Source organism: Chelonia mydas, chromosome 7, assembly GCF_015237465.2.
Source record: "Chelonia mydas isolate rCheMyd1 chromosome 7, rCheMyd1.pri.v2, whole genome shotgun sequence".
Classification (NCBI taxonomy): domain Eukaryota; kingdom Metazoa; phylum Chordata; order Testudines; family Cheloniidae; genus Chelonia; species Chelonia mydas.
The window spans coordinates 911,888-932,885 of record NC_057853.1 but is presented as its reverse complement, the minus strand read 5'-3'; the positions used below and the strand labels follow the sequence as shown (position 1 = coordinate 932,885).

The following is a 20,998-nucleotide window of genomic DNA, read 5'->3' as shown; positions in this document are numbered from 1 at the left end:
ACAGCCCCGCCCCACTCGTGGCCAGGCCCCACCCCCAGCCCACCACAGCCCCGCCCCACTTGTGGCCAGGCCTCAGCTACTTGCTTCTAGCCCGGAGCCCAGGAAAAGCCAAGGCCCCGTTAGAAAAATAACCAGCCTTTATTGGGAGCATGGGGCAGTGACCCGCAGAGCCCGCCGCAGGGCAGGGGCCAGGCCCCGCGCCCCGCCAGCACAAGCTCCAGCCAGGTGCCAGCGAAGGTTTGCCCTCCAGGCCCAGCCCAGGTGGTGCAGAGACAGTGGCAGATACACTCTGGCTCTGCAGGAGAACATAAGAAGGGCCAGACTGGCTCAGGCCAAAGGTCCATCTAGCCCCATATCCTGTCTGCCGACAGTGCCCAGAGTCTCAGGGGACAGAGCCTCAGTCACGTGGAGCCCATGGGTGGAGGGAGCTCCCCAACCTCACTCTTGGCACCCATCGGTACGTGTCCGCTCCCAGGCAGGGCAGACGCCTGTGCTGGGCAGTGCCCATCAGGCTTCTGCAGCTGGCACTCTCGGATGGCGCGCTGCAGGCTGTCGCCGATCCACAGGGAGTGCTTCTTCAGGCTCCTCTTCTGCTCCCTGCCGGCAGCAGTGCCGGCCAGCGCCAGGAGGAAGGTGGGCAGCTGGGAGGGCAGCGTGAAGATGGGCACTGCGCGGAAGAGCTCTGGGATGTCGGCCGGCCGGAGGAGATCCTCAAAGCAGGCCACCAGGTACCGGCCCCCAGCCTTGCCAGCCAGGAAATCGGGGAGGACGCAGTTGAGGGAGGCTGAGAAAGCGCTGTACGGATCGTCCCGGGGCAGCCGTTCCCCCTGCTTCCAGAGCAGCCACTCCGTGCACCTGGCCACGGCGCCCCTGGAGAACAGCAGCACCACCGTGCCACCCTCCTGTAGCACCCGCAGCCGCTGGGCATGGAACCACTGCATGGGACCCATGGCACAGAGCTCAGCCCGGCTCCACAGTTCCACTGACACCGCCAGCTGCAGCCGTGTCAGGGCACAGGCCAGGGTGCTCACCAGCCGCTCGAAGCCGGCGTGGTCGGGCGAGTAGAGGATCAGGGCACGCCGGCCCCGCAGCACCCCTGCAGAGACAGAGAGGGCTGTTAGCGCTGAGCGCCCGGCTGGGCTGAGCCAGGGAGCAGGCAGGGCGGCTTGACAGGCTGCGTGCAGCCCACTCGCCACCCCCACGCCTGGCCCCGTGCTCTGCTCACTCAGTCTCTGGAGGCTCTGCCTGGCAGGGTCATAGAGACCTGCCCCCACCCCAAGCCCAGGTGTGAGGGCACATGTGCCCAGGTGCAGCATCCCACCCTGGAGAGCTGTGCCAGGGGTCCATGGCCCAGGAAAGGAAAGGCTCCTGCTCCTCCTTGCTGTCTTGGCCCTAGCCCCAGGTGCCCCAAGGTTCAGCACCCCACTCAGACCTGCTCATGCCCCCATAGGGCACCCTCTCCCTAAGCACTCACCACCAGAGCTATAATCCTCCTTCAGCATCTTCAGCCACCCTGGAAGATAAAGGGGGAGCCATGGTGAATTAGCAGGTCCGGCACTGCTCCCGCACCCACCCCAGCAGAACCAGACCCACAGAATCTAGGGTGCAGGGAAGAAATGGGTGGAGCAAAACCCAGCTTGGTCTAAGGTACATCTTAGATCAGAGGGTGGGCGGGGGCAGTTGCTCAGTAGGGGGCGCTCTCCCCCTGTAGTGAGTGCTGGCCCCAGTGTGGTGCTGGGGGGGGGGGGCCCTGTGCTCTCAAGAGGGGGGCTCAATAGGGGGTGCTCTCTCCCTGCAGTTAGTGCTGGCCCCAGTGCCCCGCGCAGCACTAGGGATCTGTGGAGAAGGGGCCTTGGCAGTGCAGGGAGTGGGGAGGGCAGTGCCGTAGTGCAGCCAGGAGTGGGTTGGGGAGCTCTGACCTTTCAGATTTTCCTTCTTGAGCAGGAGCAGGAGCAGGATGCAGAAGGTGCTGAGGAGACCCCCCATCCAAGCCAGCACCCAGTGGGCACGGAGATCTGCCAGGACACAGGGGTTAGGGTTGCCAGGTTCCCGGTTTTCAACAGGAACGCCCAGTCAAAAAGGGACCCTGGCAGCTCCGGTCAGCACTGCTGACTGGGCTGTTAGAAGTCCGGTCAGAGGGGCTGGCAGACTCCCTACCTGGCTCCACGTGGCTCCCCAGAACCAGTGACACATCCCTCAGATCCTAGGCAGAGGCAGGGCCAGGGAGGCTCCGTGCACTGCCCCTGCCCTGAGTGCCGGCTCCGCAGCTCCCACTGGCCAGGATCCACAGCCAATGGGAGCTGTGGGGGCAGTGCCTGCAGGCGGAGGCAGCATGCACCAAGCAGAGCCACCTGGCTGCGTTTCTACCTAGGAGCTGAGGGACATGTCACCACTCCTCGAGGAAGAGCCGCCGAGAGCCCACACCCCAACCCCCTGCCCAAACCACTCATTTCTGACCCCACCCTGGAGTGCACTCCCCCAGCCAGAGCCCTCACCCCCTCCCACACCACAACCCCCTGCCCCAGCCGGGTGAAAATAAGCAAGGGAGTGAGGGTGGGGGGGAGCAAGCAACAGAGGGAGGGGGTGGAGTGAGCGGGGGCGGGGCAAGAGCGTTTGGTTTTATGTGATTACAACATGGGCAGGTGGTGCTCAGGGCACGGGGTGGGGGGAGCAGAAGAGAAGAGGGTTCGGGGCTGGGGCCCCTGGTGGCAGCGAATTATCCCAAGGCAGGCTCGAAGGACACACACAGAGCTTTGGACTGGCAGCTTTCCCTGCTCTCTCCAGAATCGCCACAGCCCAGGGAGTGCCTGGCCACAGGCTGACCCCTTGCCTGAGGCCCTCCTGTCACGGAGTGTGGGGGAGTCAGGGCCCGGCCCCCCACTTCCTGCGATTCACCATGACTTTCAGCCAGCCAGAAGAACAGAAGGTTTATTAGCCAACAGGAACACCGAGCTTGTAGGTACAGAGAACAGGACCCCTCAGTCAGGTCCATCTTGGGGGGCAGGGAGGCCAGAGCCCCATCTGGGCCTCCGTCCATTTCCCCAGACAGCTCCAAACTGAAACTCTCCCCAGCAGTCTCACCCAGCCTCCCCCCGGCTCCTCCTCCAGCCTTTGTCCAGTTTCCTGGGCAAAAGGTGTCACCTGGCCCAGGTTACAGGCTCAGGTATCGTCCCTCAAGTGAAGTCATACCCTGGTATCCCATCCCCAATGCAGACAATCCCATAAAACTCCCCTGCAATATTCCCCAGTCAATCCGCCCCACTCCCTACTCAGTCACACCTCCTTTAAGCCCTGCCCCTTCCAGGGAGCTGCCCCCTATCCCTCCCTCCCAACAGGGCCACTAGGAGCCCCCTTCACAAGGCAGGAGGGAAGGGCGGTCCCTAGGGGGCCAGCATCCCCCTCGCCCCGCACTGGGCCCAGCCCCAGCACTGGGTCCAACAAGCGTTGTTCAGCTCCAGAGCAGAGCAGAGAGGCCCTGGCAGAGTGGGGGCCAGGCTGCTGCCTGTCCCCCCCCCCCCCCGCCCCGACATACTCACACTTCTCCAGTGAGCAGGCCCAGCCGGTGCCCACCACGCTGCCCTCAGCATGCCAGACCTGTGGAGACAGCTGCCTGTTACTGACGCAGCGCAAGGACCCATTACACCCACGTGTGCGACAATACCGTTCCCAGACAGCACTGACCTGCAGACACTGCCCTGACTGCACATCCCGTCGCAGCTGCTGCTCCAGGGCCCCCACCGCAACTCCCTGCACAGAAGGCAAAGGATGAGAATGGTACAGGAGCTGCTGGGGCCGCAGCCTGCGCGGAGGGCCTGGGGAGGGGGTCCCTGCAGGCCCTGCCCTCCATGGAGCTGCATAGGGCAAGGGGCCCCTCACCATGCAGGTGGAGCTGGCCAGTGGAACGCAGGTGCCATGCTCCATGGCACAGAGCAACATGTTCCCCTGCAGGTCCCTGGTCTCCATCAGCAAGAGGTCGGCCGGCTGGCCCTGCATGGCGCCTAGGGCAGAGGAGAGGCTGAGGGGGCCACCAGGCTCAGGGGAACCCCAGCCCAGCTAGCCCCCCTTAGCAGAGATGGTGTCCGTGCCCCAGCGTGGCACTCACCTTCCAGCAGGCACTGCATGAGCTGGACCCGCCCACCACTCCACACCTGGAGAGACAACAGGGTCAGCAACTAGTCTAGGCAAGAGAAAGTTGTGAACTGCAGAGACAGGGCAGATGGTTGCAGCCCAAGGCATAAACCCGGGGACAGGGAAGCAGCTGCGAGGGCACCTGGGGCATCCTGGGCCAGCCCTGAGGGAGCAGAAATGCCGAGCCCCAGCCCTGTGGCTCTGCTGGGGGACTGGGGGATCTCGGCCCAACCCGGAGGGAGCGGAAATGCCGAGCCCCGGCCCTGTGGCTCTGCTGGGGGACCCCGGCCCAGCCCGGAGGGAGCGGGAATGCCGAGCCCCAACCCTGTGGCTCTGCCAGCTGGTGCTCCCTGTCCAGGGTCTCCTACCTGGACACACAGGTTCGGATGAGGCTGCAACGTCCCAAACTCGTGGAGAGTCTGCAGGGAGGAGGGAGGGGCAATGACATGCAAACCCCAGTGCCCGAGCACACACTGCTCCACCCAGTCTCTTCTCCTGCCCCCCCCGATGCCCATCCCCCCACCCCTCCACACCCCCATCCCCCCACCTCACCCTGCCCTTCCCCCATCCCTCCCCCAAATGACTGCCCCTTTCTCCACCGCCCCACCTGCTTGCCCATCCCGGCCAGCAGACCCACTCACAGGCAGGGTGAGGGCCTGACGCAGGTGTGGCAGCTCATGGCAGGGCCCGGCCCTCTTCGGCCTCCAGCAGGGCACGAGCTCGGCTGGTACAGCGCATGGCACCGACACAGAGCAGCTCAGCCTCCCCGCGGTGAGACGCAGCTTCAGCTGGGCCTGTGCCCACAGCCGGGTCCACGCCATAGGGTCTGCAACAGCCATGGGGCGAAGGGCTCAGCACAGCCCGTCCTGGGCACACCCCTCCACCACCCGCCTGCGGTTCCCCACTCCCTCTCTCTGCCAGCAGTGCCAGCCTGCTCTCTGCAGGAGCCAGCCTGGCACGGCTCACTACCCCTCCCACTACCTGACCCTGACCACCCAGAGGCCCCCCAGCTCACGGATATAACCCCTGCCCAGAGCCCCCCCCAACACCCACCCAGCTCACAGATATGACCCCTGCCCAGACCCTCCCCCCCATCAAGCCCAACTCACAGGCAATCCCTGCCGAGAGCCCCCCCCCCCCCCGTCATGAAGTTTGGGGGAGAGAGGGCCCTGCATGTCCCCCCCACCCCCCGACTTCCTGCGATTCACCGTGACTCTCAGCCAGCCAGTAAAACAGAAGGTTTATTAGACAACAGGAACATGGTCTAACACCGAGCTTGTAGGTGCAGAGAACAGGACCCCTAAGTCAGGTCCGTCTCGGGGGGAGGGAGGGGAAGAGAGCCCAGACCCCGGTTCTGGCCTCCCTCCATTTCCCCAGCCAGCTCCAAACTGCCAACCCCACTCCAGCAGCCACACCCAGCCACCCCCCCCCCCGGCTCCTCCTCCAGCTTTGTCCAGTTTCCAGGGCAGAAGGTGTCACCTGGCCCCATCCCCCTCCAGGTTACCTGCTCAGGTATCTCCCCGCAGTGACGTCACCCCCTGACATCCCATCACCATCTCGTACCAATGCAGACAGTACCAGCAAAACTCCCACGCAACATCCCCAGGTCAATCCTCCCTACTTCGTCACACCCCCAACACCTGCCCAGAGCCCCCCAACTCCCACTCCCAGCACAGACACGACCCCCTGTCCAGAGCCCCCCCGCAACTCCTGCCCCACACCCACCCAGCGCACAGCCAACTCTCCCACCCAGACCCCCACAACTTCCCATCCCAGCACACAGACAGGAGCCCTGCCCCCCCAGCACACCCCTCCCCAAGACAGGTATAGATGACTGTGGCCTAATTACCCTGCGTGAAGGGGCAGCGGCTGGTCCTGGGGGGATCCGGGATATCTGGCCAGACCTGGGCAAGAAACAGTGTGATCCTACCCCGCACCCTGGGGACAGCACCCCCTGCTGGGGCCCCCACTCCGCCCTGGGGAACCCCTGGGCTCTCAGTGCCCCCTACCACCCTGGGGACAGCGCCCCCTGCTGGGGCCCCCACTCCGCCCTGGGGAACCCCTGGGCTCTCAGTGCCCCCTACCACCCCGGGGACAGCGCCCCCTGCTGGGGCCCCCACTCTGCCCTGGGGAACCCCTGGGCTCTCAGTGCCCCCTACCACCCTGGGGACAGCGCCCCCTGCTGGGGCCCCCACTCCGCCCTGGGGAACCCCTGGGCTCTCAGTGCCCCCTACCACCCCGGGGACAGCGCCCCCTGCTGGGGCCCCCACTCCGCCCTGGGGAACCCCTGGGCTCTCAGTGCCCCCTACCACCCCGGGGACAGCGCCCCCTGCTGGGGCCCCCACTCCGCCCTGGGGAACCCCTGGGCTCTCAGTGCCCCCTACCACCCTGGGGACAGCGCCCCCTGCTGGGGCCCCCACTCCGCCCTGGGGAACCCCTGGGCTCTCAGTGCCCCCTACCACCCTGGGGACAGCACCCCCTGCTGGGGCCCCCACTCCACCCTGGGGAACCCCTGGGCTCTCAGTGCCCCCTACCACCCTGGGGACAGCGCCCCCTGCTGGGGCCCCCACTCCGCCCTGGGGAACCCCTGGGCTCTCAGTGCCCCCCACCCCAGGGACAGCGCCCCCTGCTCCCCCCATAAGTGCCTGCCAAGTGCCAGGGCCCATGGGGAGCAGCTCCCAGCCCAGGCCCTACCTGCAGGCAGAGGCAGGGCAGCAGCTGGGCAGAGGGCAGGCTGTAGTTCTGAGGCCCCTTCTGCAGACAGGAACAGAGGAGACACTGGTCACTCGCCACCCCCCACCCTGCCATGCAACTGCCAGTACCCAAGGTGCCCCTGTGGCCCAGAGCAGGAAACTGAGGGAAGGGCTCACCCCAGGCTGCTGGCAACGCTGGGACAGAACCCAGGAGTCCTGGCTCCCAGCCCCTGGAGCTAAGCTCGCAACCCCACTGCCCTCCCATGGAGAGCTGCAGGGAATAAAGGCCAGAGTGCCACTGGGGGCATGGAGGTCCAGAGGAGTGGGGTGGGGGAGGAAGGGCACGGGGGACAGAAGGGGGCAGGGTACGAAGTGGATAGGGAAGAGGGGTTCTGGGGCAGGCCCCTCACTCACCTCTGTCCTGAGTCCTTTGAGTCCACTTGTCTGGTTCCAGTAGAACCACATGGTGAAGTTCTGCCCCGCGGGCACATCCTGCAACTGCACCACCAGGTGCTCCGGCCCCACAGAGAGGTGCAGCCTGGGCACTGCCGTGGGACAGTGAGTGAGACCCCAGCCCAGAAAGCCCTGCCCCAGGGACCCCCCCCTCACTGCCCCAGGGACCCGCAGCCCAGAAAGCCCTGCCCCAGGGACCCCCCCCTCACTGCCCCAGGGACCCGCAGCCCAGAAAGCCCTGCCCCAGAGACACCCTGCCCAGACAGCCCTGCCCTGGGGACCACTCACTGCCCCAAGAATCCCCCCACTGCCCCAGGGACCCCCAGCCCAGAGCCCACCTCACTGCCCCAGGGACCCCCAGTCCAGAGAACCCCCACCTCAGGAACCACTCACTGCCCCAGGGACCCCCAGCCAAGAGAGCCCCTGTCCCAGGGACCCTCCCCCTTACTTACTGCCCCAGTCCTGCCAGGGCCTCAGTGGGTGACCCCTGAGCTCTCTGTGCCCAGCTTCCCCTGGGCAGAGGGGCTGGAACTGACCCAGCTGCCGGGGCCATGTGAGACAGCCCCATGGGAACAGGGGAACAGGCTGCAGTGAGGGGGGGAGAGAGATCTGGCTCCCACAGATGCTCAGCAAGGGGGGGCCCATTAGGGAGTTGGTGACACCCGCATGAATCAGGCATCACAAGCTCCTACCTTGGCACAGCCGGATGGCAGCCCGCGCTGCAGGCCAGGAACAGTCTGGTGGGGGGGGGGGGGGAAGGAGAGACAATGCAGGGGGGTCAGCAGGGGCCACAGACAGCTCTGGGGACAGGGGGAGGGGCGGCAGCCACGGAGAGGGAAGGGCAGGGAGAGGGGCCCTGGCAGTCATGGTGGGGAGGGGCTGACAGCCATGGGGGCAGGGAGAGGGACCAGAGGGCATGGGGGGGCTGAGAGAGAGGCCAGCAGCAGGTTACTAATCCTGGAATCCCCCCGCTGCTCCAGGCCTGGGGGCTGTGCCATGCCGGCACCGCGGGTGGGCACTCACCGGGCACACGGTGCGTCTGGCTCAGCACTTCCCGGTACCGGGGACTTGTGTAGGACGTGACGTGCAGCTCCCCTCGCAGGACCGCCTCAAAGCAGTGAAACCACAGGGAGCCCTGGGGGAGCAGGGGCCACTCAGCCAAGGGGGCCCAGCCCAGCCCAGCCCCTCCCCTCCCCCCCTGCCCCCCCACCAGGGGGCCACTCAGCCAAGGGGGCCCAGCCCGTCTCCCCTCCCCCACCAGGGGGCCAGGGGTCACTCAGCCAAGGGGGCCCAGCCAAGCCCCTCCCCGCCCCATCTGTCCTGGGGCCCGGACACGACACCCTTTCAGTCCCCACTGGGGAGCCGAGCACGTCCCGCGGGGTGTGGGTTCAGTCCATTCTCCCCAAAGCCCTGGCAGGGCTGGGCCACCTACCACGGTGTGGTTGGGGCGTGCCAGGGTGCGGGGCAGCTGGACCTCGAGGGCGACACAGCGGGAGGAGGGGTACGTCTGTACCGAGAGCAGCACCCAGCTCCGCAGGGGCCCTGAGAGAGCAGGGAGCAAAGGGAGCCGTGAGTGGCAGGCAGGGGCCCGGCAGGCAGGGAGAGGGGCATGGGGTCGGGGCTGCCCGCAGGTCCTCACCACTGTCCCGATGCCGCAGGGCGTCCAACCCAGCTCCATCTCGGATCCCCTCACCTGCCACCTCCTCCTGGGGCCCTAAAACAGAAACAGCCACTCAACAGGTTGTGCCCCACAGCCCATGAGGGAGCATGTGCCCGGAGCGGGCCCCAGCCAGCCGCGCTCACACCTCCGGCACCTGGTGCCCAGCCCCAACCCCCCGGCTGAGCAAGAGCAGATGTGCCTGGCTGGCTCAGCACAGGCCAGGCTGGGGGGCCCATGGGCTCCCCGCACCGGGGCTGCACTAAGGCGAGGGAAATGCTACTCCTGCCTCCAGCCCCAAGCCGCTGGCACTCACACACCTGGGGGGTGCAGCAGGGCTCTGGGGGGAGGGGGCGGAGGGAGTGGACAGAACTGGGCTCTGGGGCTGCCTTTCTGCCTGTGATGAAGTGGGGATTTTCTCTTGTTATGTTGTATGCGAGTCTTCCTGTTTTGCATGAATGCTGTGTGAGCCTCAGTTTCCCTGTGTATTGCACCAACGTCTGGGTGGTGGGAATAAGCATGTGTGACTTGCGGGGGCTGCTCCAGCTGCCTGCAGGGATGCTATGGCCGCCCCTTTGTCACCTGAGACCCAGGAGGGGGATGACACCAGGTGACTCTTGGCCTGGGAAGTGAGACAAAGACCAGAGGAGCAGCAAAGGGCAGGGCAGGGGCCAGGCAGCTGGAAGGGAGTCAGTCTCTGCTGGCTTGGGGTGCAGGGGGAGGACCAGAGCCCTGGCTCTGGGCTCCCCTCCCCCAAGATGGGCTTTGCTGAAAGTCACTGATTTCTGTGCTAACAAGCTCTTCCCTACGCTGTGGTCCTGTCAACAAATAAACCTTCTGTTTTACGCTGGCTGAGAGTCACGTCTGACTGGGGAGTTGGGGGGCAGGACCCACTGGGCCCCCCAGGACCCCACCTGGGCGGACTCGCTGTGGGAAGTGCACGGAGGGGCGGGGGATGCTGAATGCTCCGAGGTCAGACCCAGGAAGGTGGAAGCCGTGTGAGCTTCTTGCCCTGCAGACAGGCTGCTCCCAGAGTCCTGCCCAGCTCCGCAGGGAGCAGCTCCAGAGCATCGCCCAGGGACCCCGTGACAGGCCCCAACCTGCTCTCACCCAGCACAGCCAGCTGCAGCTCGACCTTCACGCAGGGGGAGCAGTCGGACGCTGCTGTGCAGTGCAGCACAGACTCCATCCTCATTTGGGTCGGCACCAGAACTGGGCCAGAGGCCAGCCCCACGGCCCCAGGGCTGCACAACACGTCGGCCTCTGCAGAGTGGACAGAAAACCCTTTACCCTTACACATCCCACCCCACAACAGCAGCAGACCTGGCACCGGCACAGTGCCCCCCAGCGGGCGAGGGGGCCGTGACAACGTGGGGATTGTCTGTAACACTGTTGTGAACTGTGTGACTGTGCCCAGCCCCTTGGCATCGCTGCCCTACAGGTGCAGAAGCGTGAAAATGCTGCTCCTTGGGCACAGCAGGATACAGGAGGGCAGGTGGTTGGGGGGTCGGAAGAGGGCGGCATGGACTGGCTGGCACCGCCCCACAGCTACGGAGGACTAGAAAAGACCGGGGAGCCCCACAGCCTGAACACAGGAGAGCTACCAGTGGGACGATCTGGATGCTGGACACACAAACTCAGGGGTTGGCAGCAGGCCAGCGGGAAGAACGGGGCTCCTAGAGACACGGGTCTCTTACCTGGGACCAGTCTGAGACAGAGCGACAGACACAGAAAGGAAACCAAGGGTCTTCCCGCAGCAGCCTGGCTCCTGGGCACCCTGGGCTCTGGCTGTCCCTTCGCTGCTCTCTGCTGAGCCAGGACTGGAACCCGGTACCGGCTGGCGCGGCACAGGGGGATACTCCGAGCCGGGGCTCGCTCAGTGGCCTGGCTGGGCAGAGCTCCCAGGGGGAGGCAGGGGCTGCAGCCCAGAGGCTCAGGCTCAGAGCCATTGTTGTGACCTGCCCTTGTTGAAGAGGGCAAACTGAAGGGGTAACCCTGGTGCCCAGGCCAGGACATGGCACAGCCTGTCACCCACATGGCTGGCAATACCAAGGGAATTAGCCAGCTGGCACCGGATGAGGAAGAGCCCACAATGGGAGGAAAATGGCCCGTGGCTAACACAGCTGCTAACTCTTCCTCTGCCTGCCCCTGGGGTCCCCCGCAAGACAGGCATCCTCACGCCGGGGCTTCCGGCCAGGTCCTCGGCTTGCCTTGCTGGGCAGGGGGACTGGGCAGGGGGACTAGCCAGCCCGAGAGGTGTCAGGTGTGGAGTCCCTCGGGAAGCGCTGCTGGAGGAAGTGGCTCGCTGCATGGCCTCCAGGAACATGGAGACTTCATGGGCAGGACGCACCTGGAGCCATCTGGATGGAGATGCTGGCTAAGCCCAGACCACTACAGCAGCACCAAAGGAGGAAGGAGAACTGGCCACTGGACCCCTCAGGCAGTACCGAGCGCTCCTCCCCCCATGCAGGTCCCCCCCATCCCAGCAACAGGAGGGGAGAGGAGGGGCAGGTCCTAGTGGCTGAGGAGCAGGAGACTCCAGCACCAGAGAGGAGGATGCGCAGGGTGCCGGAGGCCAGGGGCGTCCATCTGCCCCAGAAGCCGCACTCCCTTCCTGGAGCCCACACCCAAAATGTCACGGAAAGTCACCAAGGCTCATCCGTCCCTCTGGCCACCCCCCCGCGCTGCTGACCCCTGTGGGCACCGCTGCTCCCCGGCCTGCCCTTCGGCAGAGCAGCACCGCCTGCAGGGCTGTGGGGGCGAGGGCCGGGGCCGGGGCCGCTGGTGGGAAGTGCACAGCTGCGCAGGTGCAGTTGGCAGGGGAGCTTTCCCTGACCATGGGTGCTGGCCGGGGCACAAGGGCTGCTGGGAAGAGACGGGATCCACCGGGCCAAGATGGGGAAGAGCATCTTCATGCACCGACTCCCCAGTCTAGTGGGTGGGGCTTTAAACTAGGTTCAAAGGTGCAGTGAGAAAAGCCCACAGGCAGCTACAGACAGGCCTGAGCAGAGAGCTAGATGCTGGGCCTGGGGGGGCGTGGAAACTCCGTGGGGTCAGAGCAGCACCAGGGCGGGGGGTGGAGGGATCAGCATCTCAGCAGCCTGCACACTAAGGCAAGGCACACGGGGAAGAACTGGACGCAGCAGCACATCAGGGACATTGTGCCTTAACTGGCCCCACAGAGCTATGGGGGGGGGGGTCAGTCTCTGGATAGGATCCTGGCACAGAGGGGCACAGCTCGCTCAGGAAGGACCAGGCAAGATAGAGAGGGAGGAGGGGTCTACACTTCTTCTGGGGCCAGACGGAGGTGAGAGGCAGGCTGGTTGAAAGTCTCTGAGTAAAGACAAAAGGGGTAAAAAAGAGGGGGGGGACATAATAATAGGGGTCTCCTCTAGCCCACCAAAGCACATTTCTAGAACTAACAGAATCACCCAAAACATAGTTCCTGGTAATAATGGGGGACTTCAGCTCCCCAGACAGCTGCTGGAAAAGTCAAACTTTCCAGTAAGTTTTTGGAATGTGTTGGGGACAACTTTTTGTTCTGGAAAGTGGAGAAAGTAACCGGGGGTAGCCACGTTAGGCGGGATTCTGACCCACAGGGAGTAATTGGTAGCGAATCTGAAGGTGGAAGGCATTGGGTGAAAGCAACCAGGAGAGATTTCAGGATTCTAAGGAAAGGACAGAATAAGCAGCAGATTAAGGACAATGGAATTCAAAAAAGCAGACTTCAAAAACCTCAGAGAACTGGTAGGTCAGGGCCCATAGGGAAATCAAAGGAATAAAGGAGTTCAGCGGAGGCACAAACACACAATTACAAGCTATCCTGACATGAAGAAAAGGATAGGAAGAGTATTCAGAGGCCAGTATGACTCCATGAGGCATCTTTAATGACCTGACAATCAAAAAGGAATCCTACAAGAAGCAGAAACATGGACAACTTCCTAAGGAGGAATACAAAAGAAAAGCACAAGTGTGTAGGGACAAAATCAGAAAGGCCAAGGCACAAAATGAGTTACACTAGCAAGGAACATAAAAGGCAAGAAGAAAAGATACTATAAATACCCTGGGGAAAGAGAAAGACAAAGAAAAGGGCAGGTGTTCTGCTTAGCAAGGCAGGAGAGCTAATAACTGATGACATCTCGAAAGCTGAGGTGTTTTAGGTTTACTTTGCTTCAATCATCACTAAAAAGGTTAATGGTGACCAGATACTCAACACAATTAATCTTAACAACCAGGAGGAAGGAATGCAAGTCAAAATAAGGAAAGAAGAGGTGAAAACATTTAGAGAAGAAGCTAGATGTATTCACCTCAGCAGGGCTGGATGAAATTCACCATGGGATACTTAAGGAATTAGCTGAAACAGTCTCAGAACCGGAGTACTTGTGGCACCTTAGAGACTAACCAAGCTCATGAAAGCTTATGCTCAAATAAATTGGTTAGTCTCTAAGGTGCCACAAGTACTCCTTTTCTTTTTGAGAATACAGACTAACACGGCTGTTACTCTGAAATCTCAGAACCATTAGCAGTTATCTCTCAGAACTCCTGGAGGATGGGTCATGACCCAGAACATGGGAGAAGGGCAAACGTAGCACCTATCTTTAAAAAGGGGAACAAAGTGGACGCAGGGAATCACAGTCCAATCAGCTTACCTGGAAAAATACTGGAACAAACGATTAAACATTCAATTTCTAAGCACCTAGAGGATAACAGTGTTATAAGGAATAGCCAGCGTGGATTTATCACGGACAAATCATGCCAAACCAACCTAATTTCCTTCGCGGACAGGGTTACTGGCTTAGCGAATGGAGGGAAGCTGTAGATGTGGTAAAAAGAACGAGGAGTCCTTGTGGCACCTTAGAGACTAATGCTCAAATAAATTTGTTAGCATAAGCTTTCGTGGGCTAACAAATTGATCTGAGCATTAGTCTCTAAGGTGCCACAAGGACTCCTCGTTCTTTTTGCTGATACAGACTAACACGGCTAGCTCTCCGAAACCTGTAGACGTGATGTATCTTGATTTTAGTCAGGCTTTTGACACAATCCCACATGGCAGCCTCATAAGCAAACTAAAGGGGATGTGGGCTATAGCAGGGGTTTTCAAAGTTTTTTCATTTGTAGACCTCTAAAAAATGTCAAATGGAGATGCAGACCCCTTTGGAAATCTTAGACAGTCTGCAGCCCCGCAGGGGTCCACAGGCCACAGGTTGAAAACCACTGGACTAGATGAAAATATTATAAGGTGAGTGCACAACTGGCTGAAAGCCTGTAGTCAAAGAGTAGTTATCAATGGTTTGCTGTCAAACTGGAAAGCTGTATCTAGTAAGAACATAAGAATGGCCATACTGGGTCAGACCAAAGGTCCATCCAGCCCAGTGTCCTGTCTGCCGACAGTGGCCAATGCCAGGTGCCCCAGAGGGAGCGAACCCAACAGGTAATCATAAAGTGATCCATCCCCTGTCGCCCATCCCCAGCTTCTGGCAAACAGAGGCGAGAGACACCCTCCCTGCCCACCCTGGCTAACCACCACTGATGGACCTGTCCTCCGTGGACTTGTTTAGTTTAAGGTGGTGCAATTTGTCTGTAACAACTTAGCCACCAACTACAATATTGCCACACAGCTGCCGTAACCTGTGCTGCCTTGGCCATGAGACTGCTCAAAGAGGCCGTAAAACATTGGTCTCCATGGAACTTTTACTCCAAAAATTCCAGTGGCATACAGCAGACCTCTGTCATACTTTGTCCAAAATAACCAAAAACATCTCACATAAAGTATCCAAAGTACCCTCCATTAAAACTTCAGAAAAACAAAAGAGTGTGGAAAGGCAGGCTGAGAGGTGGAAAGAAACCAATTAAGCCTGCCCGGTCAGTTTAAAGTATAGGCTACCAGCAGCCAAGTAAGTAAACTGAGGAAAAGAACATAGTTAGCTCTGAGCCAAGTGTAGCCTCCCTAGGTTGAAACAGTTGGGAACCCTTATCCACAGGTTCTCATTCTGGCTCTGGGAGAAGAGTGGGGGTTGTTACCTGTTCCTGCAAACCCTGCCATTCTGCACTTTGAAAATGTTTTTCTTCCCCTTCTTTCTCTCCACTCCCCCAGGACCAAGTCCCAGCTCCAGTCATAGAATCATAGAATATCAGGGTTGGAAGGGACCTCAGGAGGTCATCTAGTCCAACCCCCTGCTCAAAGCAGGACCAATCCCCAATTAAATCATCCCAGCCAAGGCAGTCTCTAAAGGTAGTCTGTTAACTCTGCTTTTGACGTTAAACCCTGTTGTGCCAAATCATCTTTAACCACCCCTAACTAATTTACAACCCTTCAGCAGCCCTTGCTGAAGCAGCACCAAACTTGAAAGATTCCTGGCAGCTTCCCATAATGCTGCCCTCACTTCAAACTTCTCACAAGGGGACTGAAGTGCCTCCTTTCCCTGGAGGGCATTCAGCCCCATGGGCAGGGACCTTCTTCCACTACCCATATACCAAGGAGGGTGGGCTCCTCAGCCACGCCCATCCCTCTGGGTCCCCTAACACTTCCTCCATTTCCTTTTTAATCTCATCCCAGGGTGACCCCTGCACCTGGTATGGGCCCTGATTCTTCCTTATCCATTTATCCAAAAAATCCTTTGGCTTGCCAGAACCCGCAACTACCATCACGAGAGTTCGCGATACTCCCTCCAAGTAAAAAGAAAAGGAGTACTTGTGGCACCTTAGAGACTAACCAGTTTATTTGAGCATAAGCTTTTGTGAGCTACAGCTCATTGGTTAGTCTCTAAGGTGCCACAAGTACTCCTTTTCTTTTTGCGAATACAGACTAACATGGCTGCTACTCTGAAACCCCTCCAAGCAGCTGCACAGACTGTTGGGGACGGGGACTTACAGGCTGCCACTCACCTATCCGATGCGATGCATCCGAGTGAGTCACCAGCACCAAGATGTTAGGGGCTTATTCTTTCACCCACTTACTTCCCTGGTCCTTCTTGCATGAACAGAGAGCAACAATACCCCAAGTCCAAAGGTGCAAACAATTCGATGTTTATTGGGGTGAACTTCCAGCAAGAGATGATTCCAGTTTCCTTCCTTAGTGTCCCCCTTCCCAGCTCTGACACCACAGAGGCTTACCTGTGCCCCTGTTCCCACTCCTGCCCTTAGCCAAACATGATTCCAGTTTCCCCACCCCCATTCCCTGTTCCCATTTCACCCACACGCACCCACTTCCTGATTGACTGCAGACTATATAGTAAAACTTGAGTTCTGCTTAGCTATACTTTAACCAATCATTTTACTAAAATTTAACTAACCAATCCTAACATATTGTAACATGATTATGTAACCAATTATATTCCACCACCTTAATTAGTTTACACCCAGCAAAATTAATTATACAGCAAACAGAAACAATCACAGAACCAGGCAGAGATTATACAGACAAACAAGAGGGAAATGGGGACTACAGTGATAGAACAAACACAGAAATGAGGATTTCACATCCCAGCTATTGATAAGTGAGTTCTTGCCAGACAGGATGCTATCAAACTAAGTTTCCTTTTACATCTTCTAGGCACTTCCCTTTCTCTGGAGGCGATAGGCGTTATCAGGACAGGATTGTATTCCTAACAGCCCAATAGCACCTTCTTTCAATGTGACTAGTTTGGAATGTGAGGATGTGACTGGTCGCTTCCCAGCTTATGGCTGCCTCTGTTGCTTAGACAGAGATCTTAGCCTAAGCACAGGGCCTCAGACTGTCACAGTAAGAGAAGGCCCTTACACCGGCAGACAGTGATTTTGATTCTTTCTTTTATACCTCTATAACTAGCCAAGTGATAAGACTACACCTAAATCTTTAGAGCATAGGCCTTTACAGACAGGCCTGAATATCTATATCCTAACAGTGGGGCCCATCAGGGTCAGGCCTGGGTCCAGTACTAGTCAATGTTTTTATTAATGGACTTGGATAATGGAGTGGAAATGCGCTTATAAAATCAGCAGCTGACACCAACCTGGGAGAGGTTGCAAGCACTTTAGAAGGCAAGATTAGAATTCAAAATGACCTTGGGAAAATGGAGAATTGGTCTGAATTCAACGAGATAAAATTCAGTAAAGTGCAAAGCACTTCACTTAGGAGGAAAAATCAAAAGCACAACTCTGTGCCCTGTGTTCATGGCACAGCTGGGCACCGGGGACCCTCAGACCCATTGAGCGGAGGAGTAGCTGTGTCATGTGTCTCTCCACTGTGCTTGATGGACAGGCTGTGGGAGCCTAGTGACCCTGGGGACCCAGACACCAGGGTCATGTGCCCCCAGCCCCACCTGGGGAGAGAGCATGGCCAGACCCCTGCTAGGGGGGAGGGAGGAATTCCACCTGCCCACCCACCCACGCTTCCCCAGAAACGGCGCTGCAATAGGGCACTTACCCAGCAGCCAGCAGGACAGGCCCTGCAGGAAAAGAAGGGAAAGATCAGGGAGAAACCAGGTCCTCAGCATTCACATGCTAGGACCCCCCCCTCCCCCCACAGCCAACGACCCATCCCCACGGCGCCCCCTGCTGGGAGCGCCCCCCCCTCAGCCAGCGCCCTGCCCCGTCCCCACGGCGCCCCCTGCTGGGAGACCCCCCCTCAGCCAGCGCCCTGCCCCGTCCCCACGGCGCCCCCTGCTGCGAGCCCCCCCTCAGCCAGCGCCCTGCCCCGTCCCCACGGCGCCCCCTGCTGCGAGCCCCCCCTCAGCCAGCGCCCTGCCCCGTCCCCACGGCGCCCCCTGTTGGGAGACCCCCCCCTCAGCCAGCGCCCTGCCCCGTCCCCACGGCGCCCCCTGTTGGGAGACCCCCCCTCAGCCAGCGCCCTGCCCCGTCCCCACGGCGCCCCCTGCTGGGAGACCCCCCCTCAGCCAGCGCCCTGCCCCGTCCCCACGGCGCCCCCTGCTGGGAGACCCCCCCTCAGCCAGCGCCCTGCCCCGTCCCCACGGCGCCCCCTGCTGCGAGCCCCCCCTCAGCCAGCGCCCTGCCCCGTCCCCACGGCGCCCCCTGCTGGGAGACCCCCCCTCAGCCAGCGCCCTGCCCCGTCCCCACGGCGCCCCCTGCTGCGAGCCCCCCCTCAGCCAGCGCCCTGCCCCGTCCCCACGGCGCCCCCTGTTGGGAGAGCCCCCCCTCAGCCAGCGCCCTGCCCCGTCCCCACGGCGCCCCCTGTTGGGAGACCCCCCCCTCAGCCAGCGCCCTGCCACGTCCCCACGGCGCCCCCTGCTGGGAGAGCCCCCCCTCAGCCAGCGCCCTGCCACGTCCCCACGGCGCCCCCTGCTGGGAGCGCCCCCCCCTCAGCCAGCGCCCAGCCCCGTCCCCACGGCGCCCCCTGCTGCGAGCCCCCCCTCAGCCAGCGCCCTGCCCCGTCCCCACGGCGCCCCCTGCTGGGAGAGCCCCCCCTCAGCCAGCGCCCTGCCCCGTCCCCACGGCGCCCCCTGCTGCGAGCCCCCCCTCAGCCAGCGCCCTGCCCCGTCCCCACGGCGCCCCCTGCTGGGAGAGCCCCCCCTCAGCCAGCGCCCTGCCCCGTCCCCACGGCGCCCCCTGCTGGGAGAGCCCCCCCTCAGCCAGCGCCCTGCCACGTCCCCACGGCGCCCCCTGCTGGGAGAGCCCCCCCTCAGCCAGCGCCCTGCCCCGTCCCCACGGCGCCCCCTGCTGGGAGCGCCCCCCCTCAGCCAGCGCCCTGCCCCGTCCCCACGGCGCCCCCTGCTGGGAGAGGCCAGGGCTGCATGAGCCAGGAGCCCCCCCAAGCCTCCCTCATTCCAGCAGTGGCTCTAGGCGACACAGACCTCGTGGGCACTCTGTGCCCGGCCCTGCGGGGGGCCAGACGGGGGTCAGCGTCACCCATGCTGTGTGATGGGACAGAGCAGGGCACCGAGCCCACGGCCTGACCCCCACGGGGGGATTAGTGGCAGCCTGAGCCCCACGGCCTGACCCCCGCTGGCTCTCCCCTGGCTGCAAGCAGGGTGCTGCAGCCCACAGCCCGGCCCCTCACCCGTGGGGCCGGGCGCCCGGCCCCTCACCCGTGGGGCCGGGCGCCCGGCCCCTCACCCGTGGGGCCGGGCGCCCGGCCCCTCACCCGTGGGGCCGGGCGCCCGGCCCCTCACCCGTGGGGCCGGGCGCCCGGCCCCTCACCCGTTGGGGCCGGGCGCCCGGCCCCTCACCCGTGGGGCCGGGCGCCCGGCCCCTCACCCGTGGGGCCGGGCGCCCGGCCCCTCACCCGTGGGGCCGGGCGCCCGGCCCCTCACCCGTGGGGCCGGGCGCCCGGCCAGCCCTGCACCGGCTGGCCCCGTCTCCATGGCCACAAGCACCAGGCCGGGGTTTATGGCCTCCGCACACCGAGCTGCCAGGCCTGGCTGGTTTGTTAGCTGAGCAAACAGCAGCGCCAAGGCCCACGCCCAGCTCTCCCTGTCTGGCGTGGGGCCTGCGTCAGGGGCCCACCCTCCCTGCCAGTGCCCCGTGCCGGGGGGGGGGGGTCGCCCCCATCCAGCGATGATGGGGGGCCGGGCCCCGTCACACTCATCCCCTGCTCAGAGCGGCCAAAGGGGCTCCCCCAGGCCGACCGAGGCCCCCTCTGGTTCCACCCGAGCCAGGCCCCTACACCTCACCCGCCTCCTCCCCCCCACGCCCCCCCCAGCTCGCGTGCCCCAGCCCCTCCCGCCACTCTCACCGCAGCGGGAGGGCGCGTGGGGGGGCATTCACGGGGCGTTTCTCTTGGCAGGTGGTTTGGGGGTGAATTAGCTCTGGGTACCCCCAGCACAGGCCAGCCCCAGGGCACAGCCTGTCCCGTCCCAGTGCCCAAGTCCTTGGCACCAGCCAGTGGACACAGACCCCAGGAGCAGATGGGGTGAGTGGGTATCTGTCCCCAGGCAGGGCACCCCCCGGGAATTGCCCTTCCCTGCCCCCCTCCTGCCAGGAGAGGGGCGCTCTGCGGCAGCCTCCCAGCCAGGGGCTGGCTCGGGCCACGGGCAGAGCAGGGGACGCCAAGGCCGTGCCAAGCAGGTGGGCCGGTTACCAGCAGAAGCAGAGACCAACACCTGCAGGCCTGTGGGTGGTGAGGAGGGGCCAGGGGAGGCGACCAGGGCTGGAGTGTTGCGGGGGAGCACTATCTTTACTCAACAGCCCCCAACCCGCCCACACCCCATCACTGGCCCCCCCACAGCAGAGCCCCCTCCGGAGCAGCAGTAGGGAGCCCCAGTCCCGGCTCATACACACCTGGGAGCAGCTGACAGAGTCCGGGGGGGCGCGGAGCCCCACTCTGGGCAGGAGCAGGAGGAAGAGCCCTAAGCCCACCGCCTGCATCTCCGGGGCCTGCAGGGTCAGAGCCAGCGCCAGGGGCTGTCCCCGCCAGCCATGAGTGGCTCCAGCGGGGAGCCCCTTCCCCTTGAAGGGCCAGCACCCAGCTCAGGCCTCCCTTCAGACCGGGCTCCCAGGTCCTGGGGTCCTCCAGGGAGTAGCCGGCCCCCACAACAAGGGCGCCCGACTCAGGACTTCCCACTCAGGCCCACAGCCCCAGCCAGGCACCGTGCAGGGGGGGTTGGCATAGCCAGCCCAGCCCTGGGATCCCAGCTGGCTGAACTCAGCTCAGTGCTCTGGTCTGTACCACACTGCACACAGTCCCTGCTCTGCTCTGCTCTGCTCTGCTCTTCCCTTTCCTTTCCTTTCCTTTCCTTTCCTTTCCTTTCCCTTCCCTTCCCTTCCCTTCCCTTTGCCTCTCCTCCCCTCCCCTCCCCTCCCGAGCCTCAGGCTGCCAGGCAAAGGGCAGGTGGGTTCAAGCCCAGCTTCCTGCTGCTGCTCCCACACACCTGGGTCCTAGTGCAGCCGCCAGGGGTAGGGCGGGGCCAGCCAGGTGCACACAGGCCCTGATTGGGTTCATGGGTAACCTGGCCTGGGCTTAGGGGTGTTGCGGGAGGAACAATATCTTTTATCCGCCCTACCTCGGTTGTGAGGGAGACAAGCTTCGGAGCAGCACAGAGCTCTTCCTCAGGGCTGGGAGAGGGACTGTGGGGGTCCCAGCCGCACAAGGGGAAAGGGACTGTTTGTCTTCAGCAGTTAACATGGATTTCCA

The 20,998-nt window shown here is 62.3% G+C and overlaps 1 protein-coding gene across 5 annotated transcripts; it reads right to left on the bottom strand.

Annotated features, from left to right (window-relative positions):
* Positions 1 to 119: 119 nt before the first annotated feature.
* Positions 120 to 20,998, bottom strand: IL17RC (interleukin 17 receptor C). 5 transcript variants are annotated; one of them, XM_043551392.1, is made up of 19 exons: positions 20,868 to 20,991; positions 17,336 to 17,357; positions 10,042 to 10,194; positions 8,914 to 8,988; positions 8,707 to 8,816; positions 8,298 to 8,409; positions 7,967 to 8,011; positions 7,236 to 7,366; positions 6,823 to 6,882; positions 5,978 to 6,032; positions 4,770 to 4,954; positions 4,497 to 4,547; positions 4,103 to 4,148; positions 3,877 to 3,998; positions 3,682 to 3,747; positions 3,537 to 3,594; positions 1,920 to 2,015; positions 1,475 to 1,513; positions 120 to 1,096 (listed from the first exon to the last, which is right to left on the bottom strand). In XM_043551392.1, exons 3-19 carry the CDS (start codon positions 10,124 to 10,126, stop codon positions 402 to 404), a joined length of 2,031 nt encoding a protein of 676 aa, XP_043407327.1. In that variant the 5' UTR covers positions 10,127 to 10,194; positions 17,336 to 17,357; positions 20,868 to 20,991; the 3' UTR covers positions 120 to 401. The 5 variants fall into 5 exon arrangements, with proteins under 5 accessions (XP_043407327.1, XP_037761153.1, XP_037761157.1 ...); XM_037905225.2 differs by lacking the exon at positions 20,868 to 20,991 and adding an exon at positions 20,146 to 20,615; XM_037905229.2 differs by lacking the exon at positions 8,707 to 8,816 and having other exon boundaries at positions 20,868 to 20,998.

What these genes read in the sequence shown, in the direction of transcription:
- IL17RC (XM_043551391.1), bottom strand. Translation starts at nt 20,232, where the DNA reads ATGCAGGCGGTGGGCTTAGGGCTCTTCCTCCTGCTCCTGCCCAGAGTG. An exon ending in GCTGCAGCTGGCTGTGCTGG is followed by an intron (nt 8,989 to 10,041) that starts GTGAGAGCAGGT and finishes TTTCTGTTTTAG; the next exon opens with GGCCCCAGGAGGAGGTGGCA. An exon ending in ATCCGAACCTGTGTGTCCAG is followed by an intron (nt 4,149 to 4,496) that starts GTAGGAGACCCT and finishes TTGTCTCTCCAG; the next exon opens with GTGTGGAGTGGTGGGCGGGT.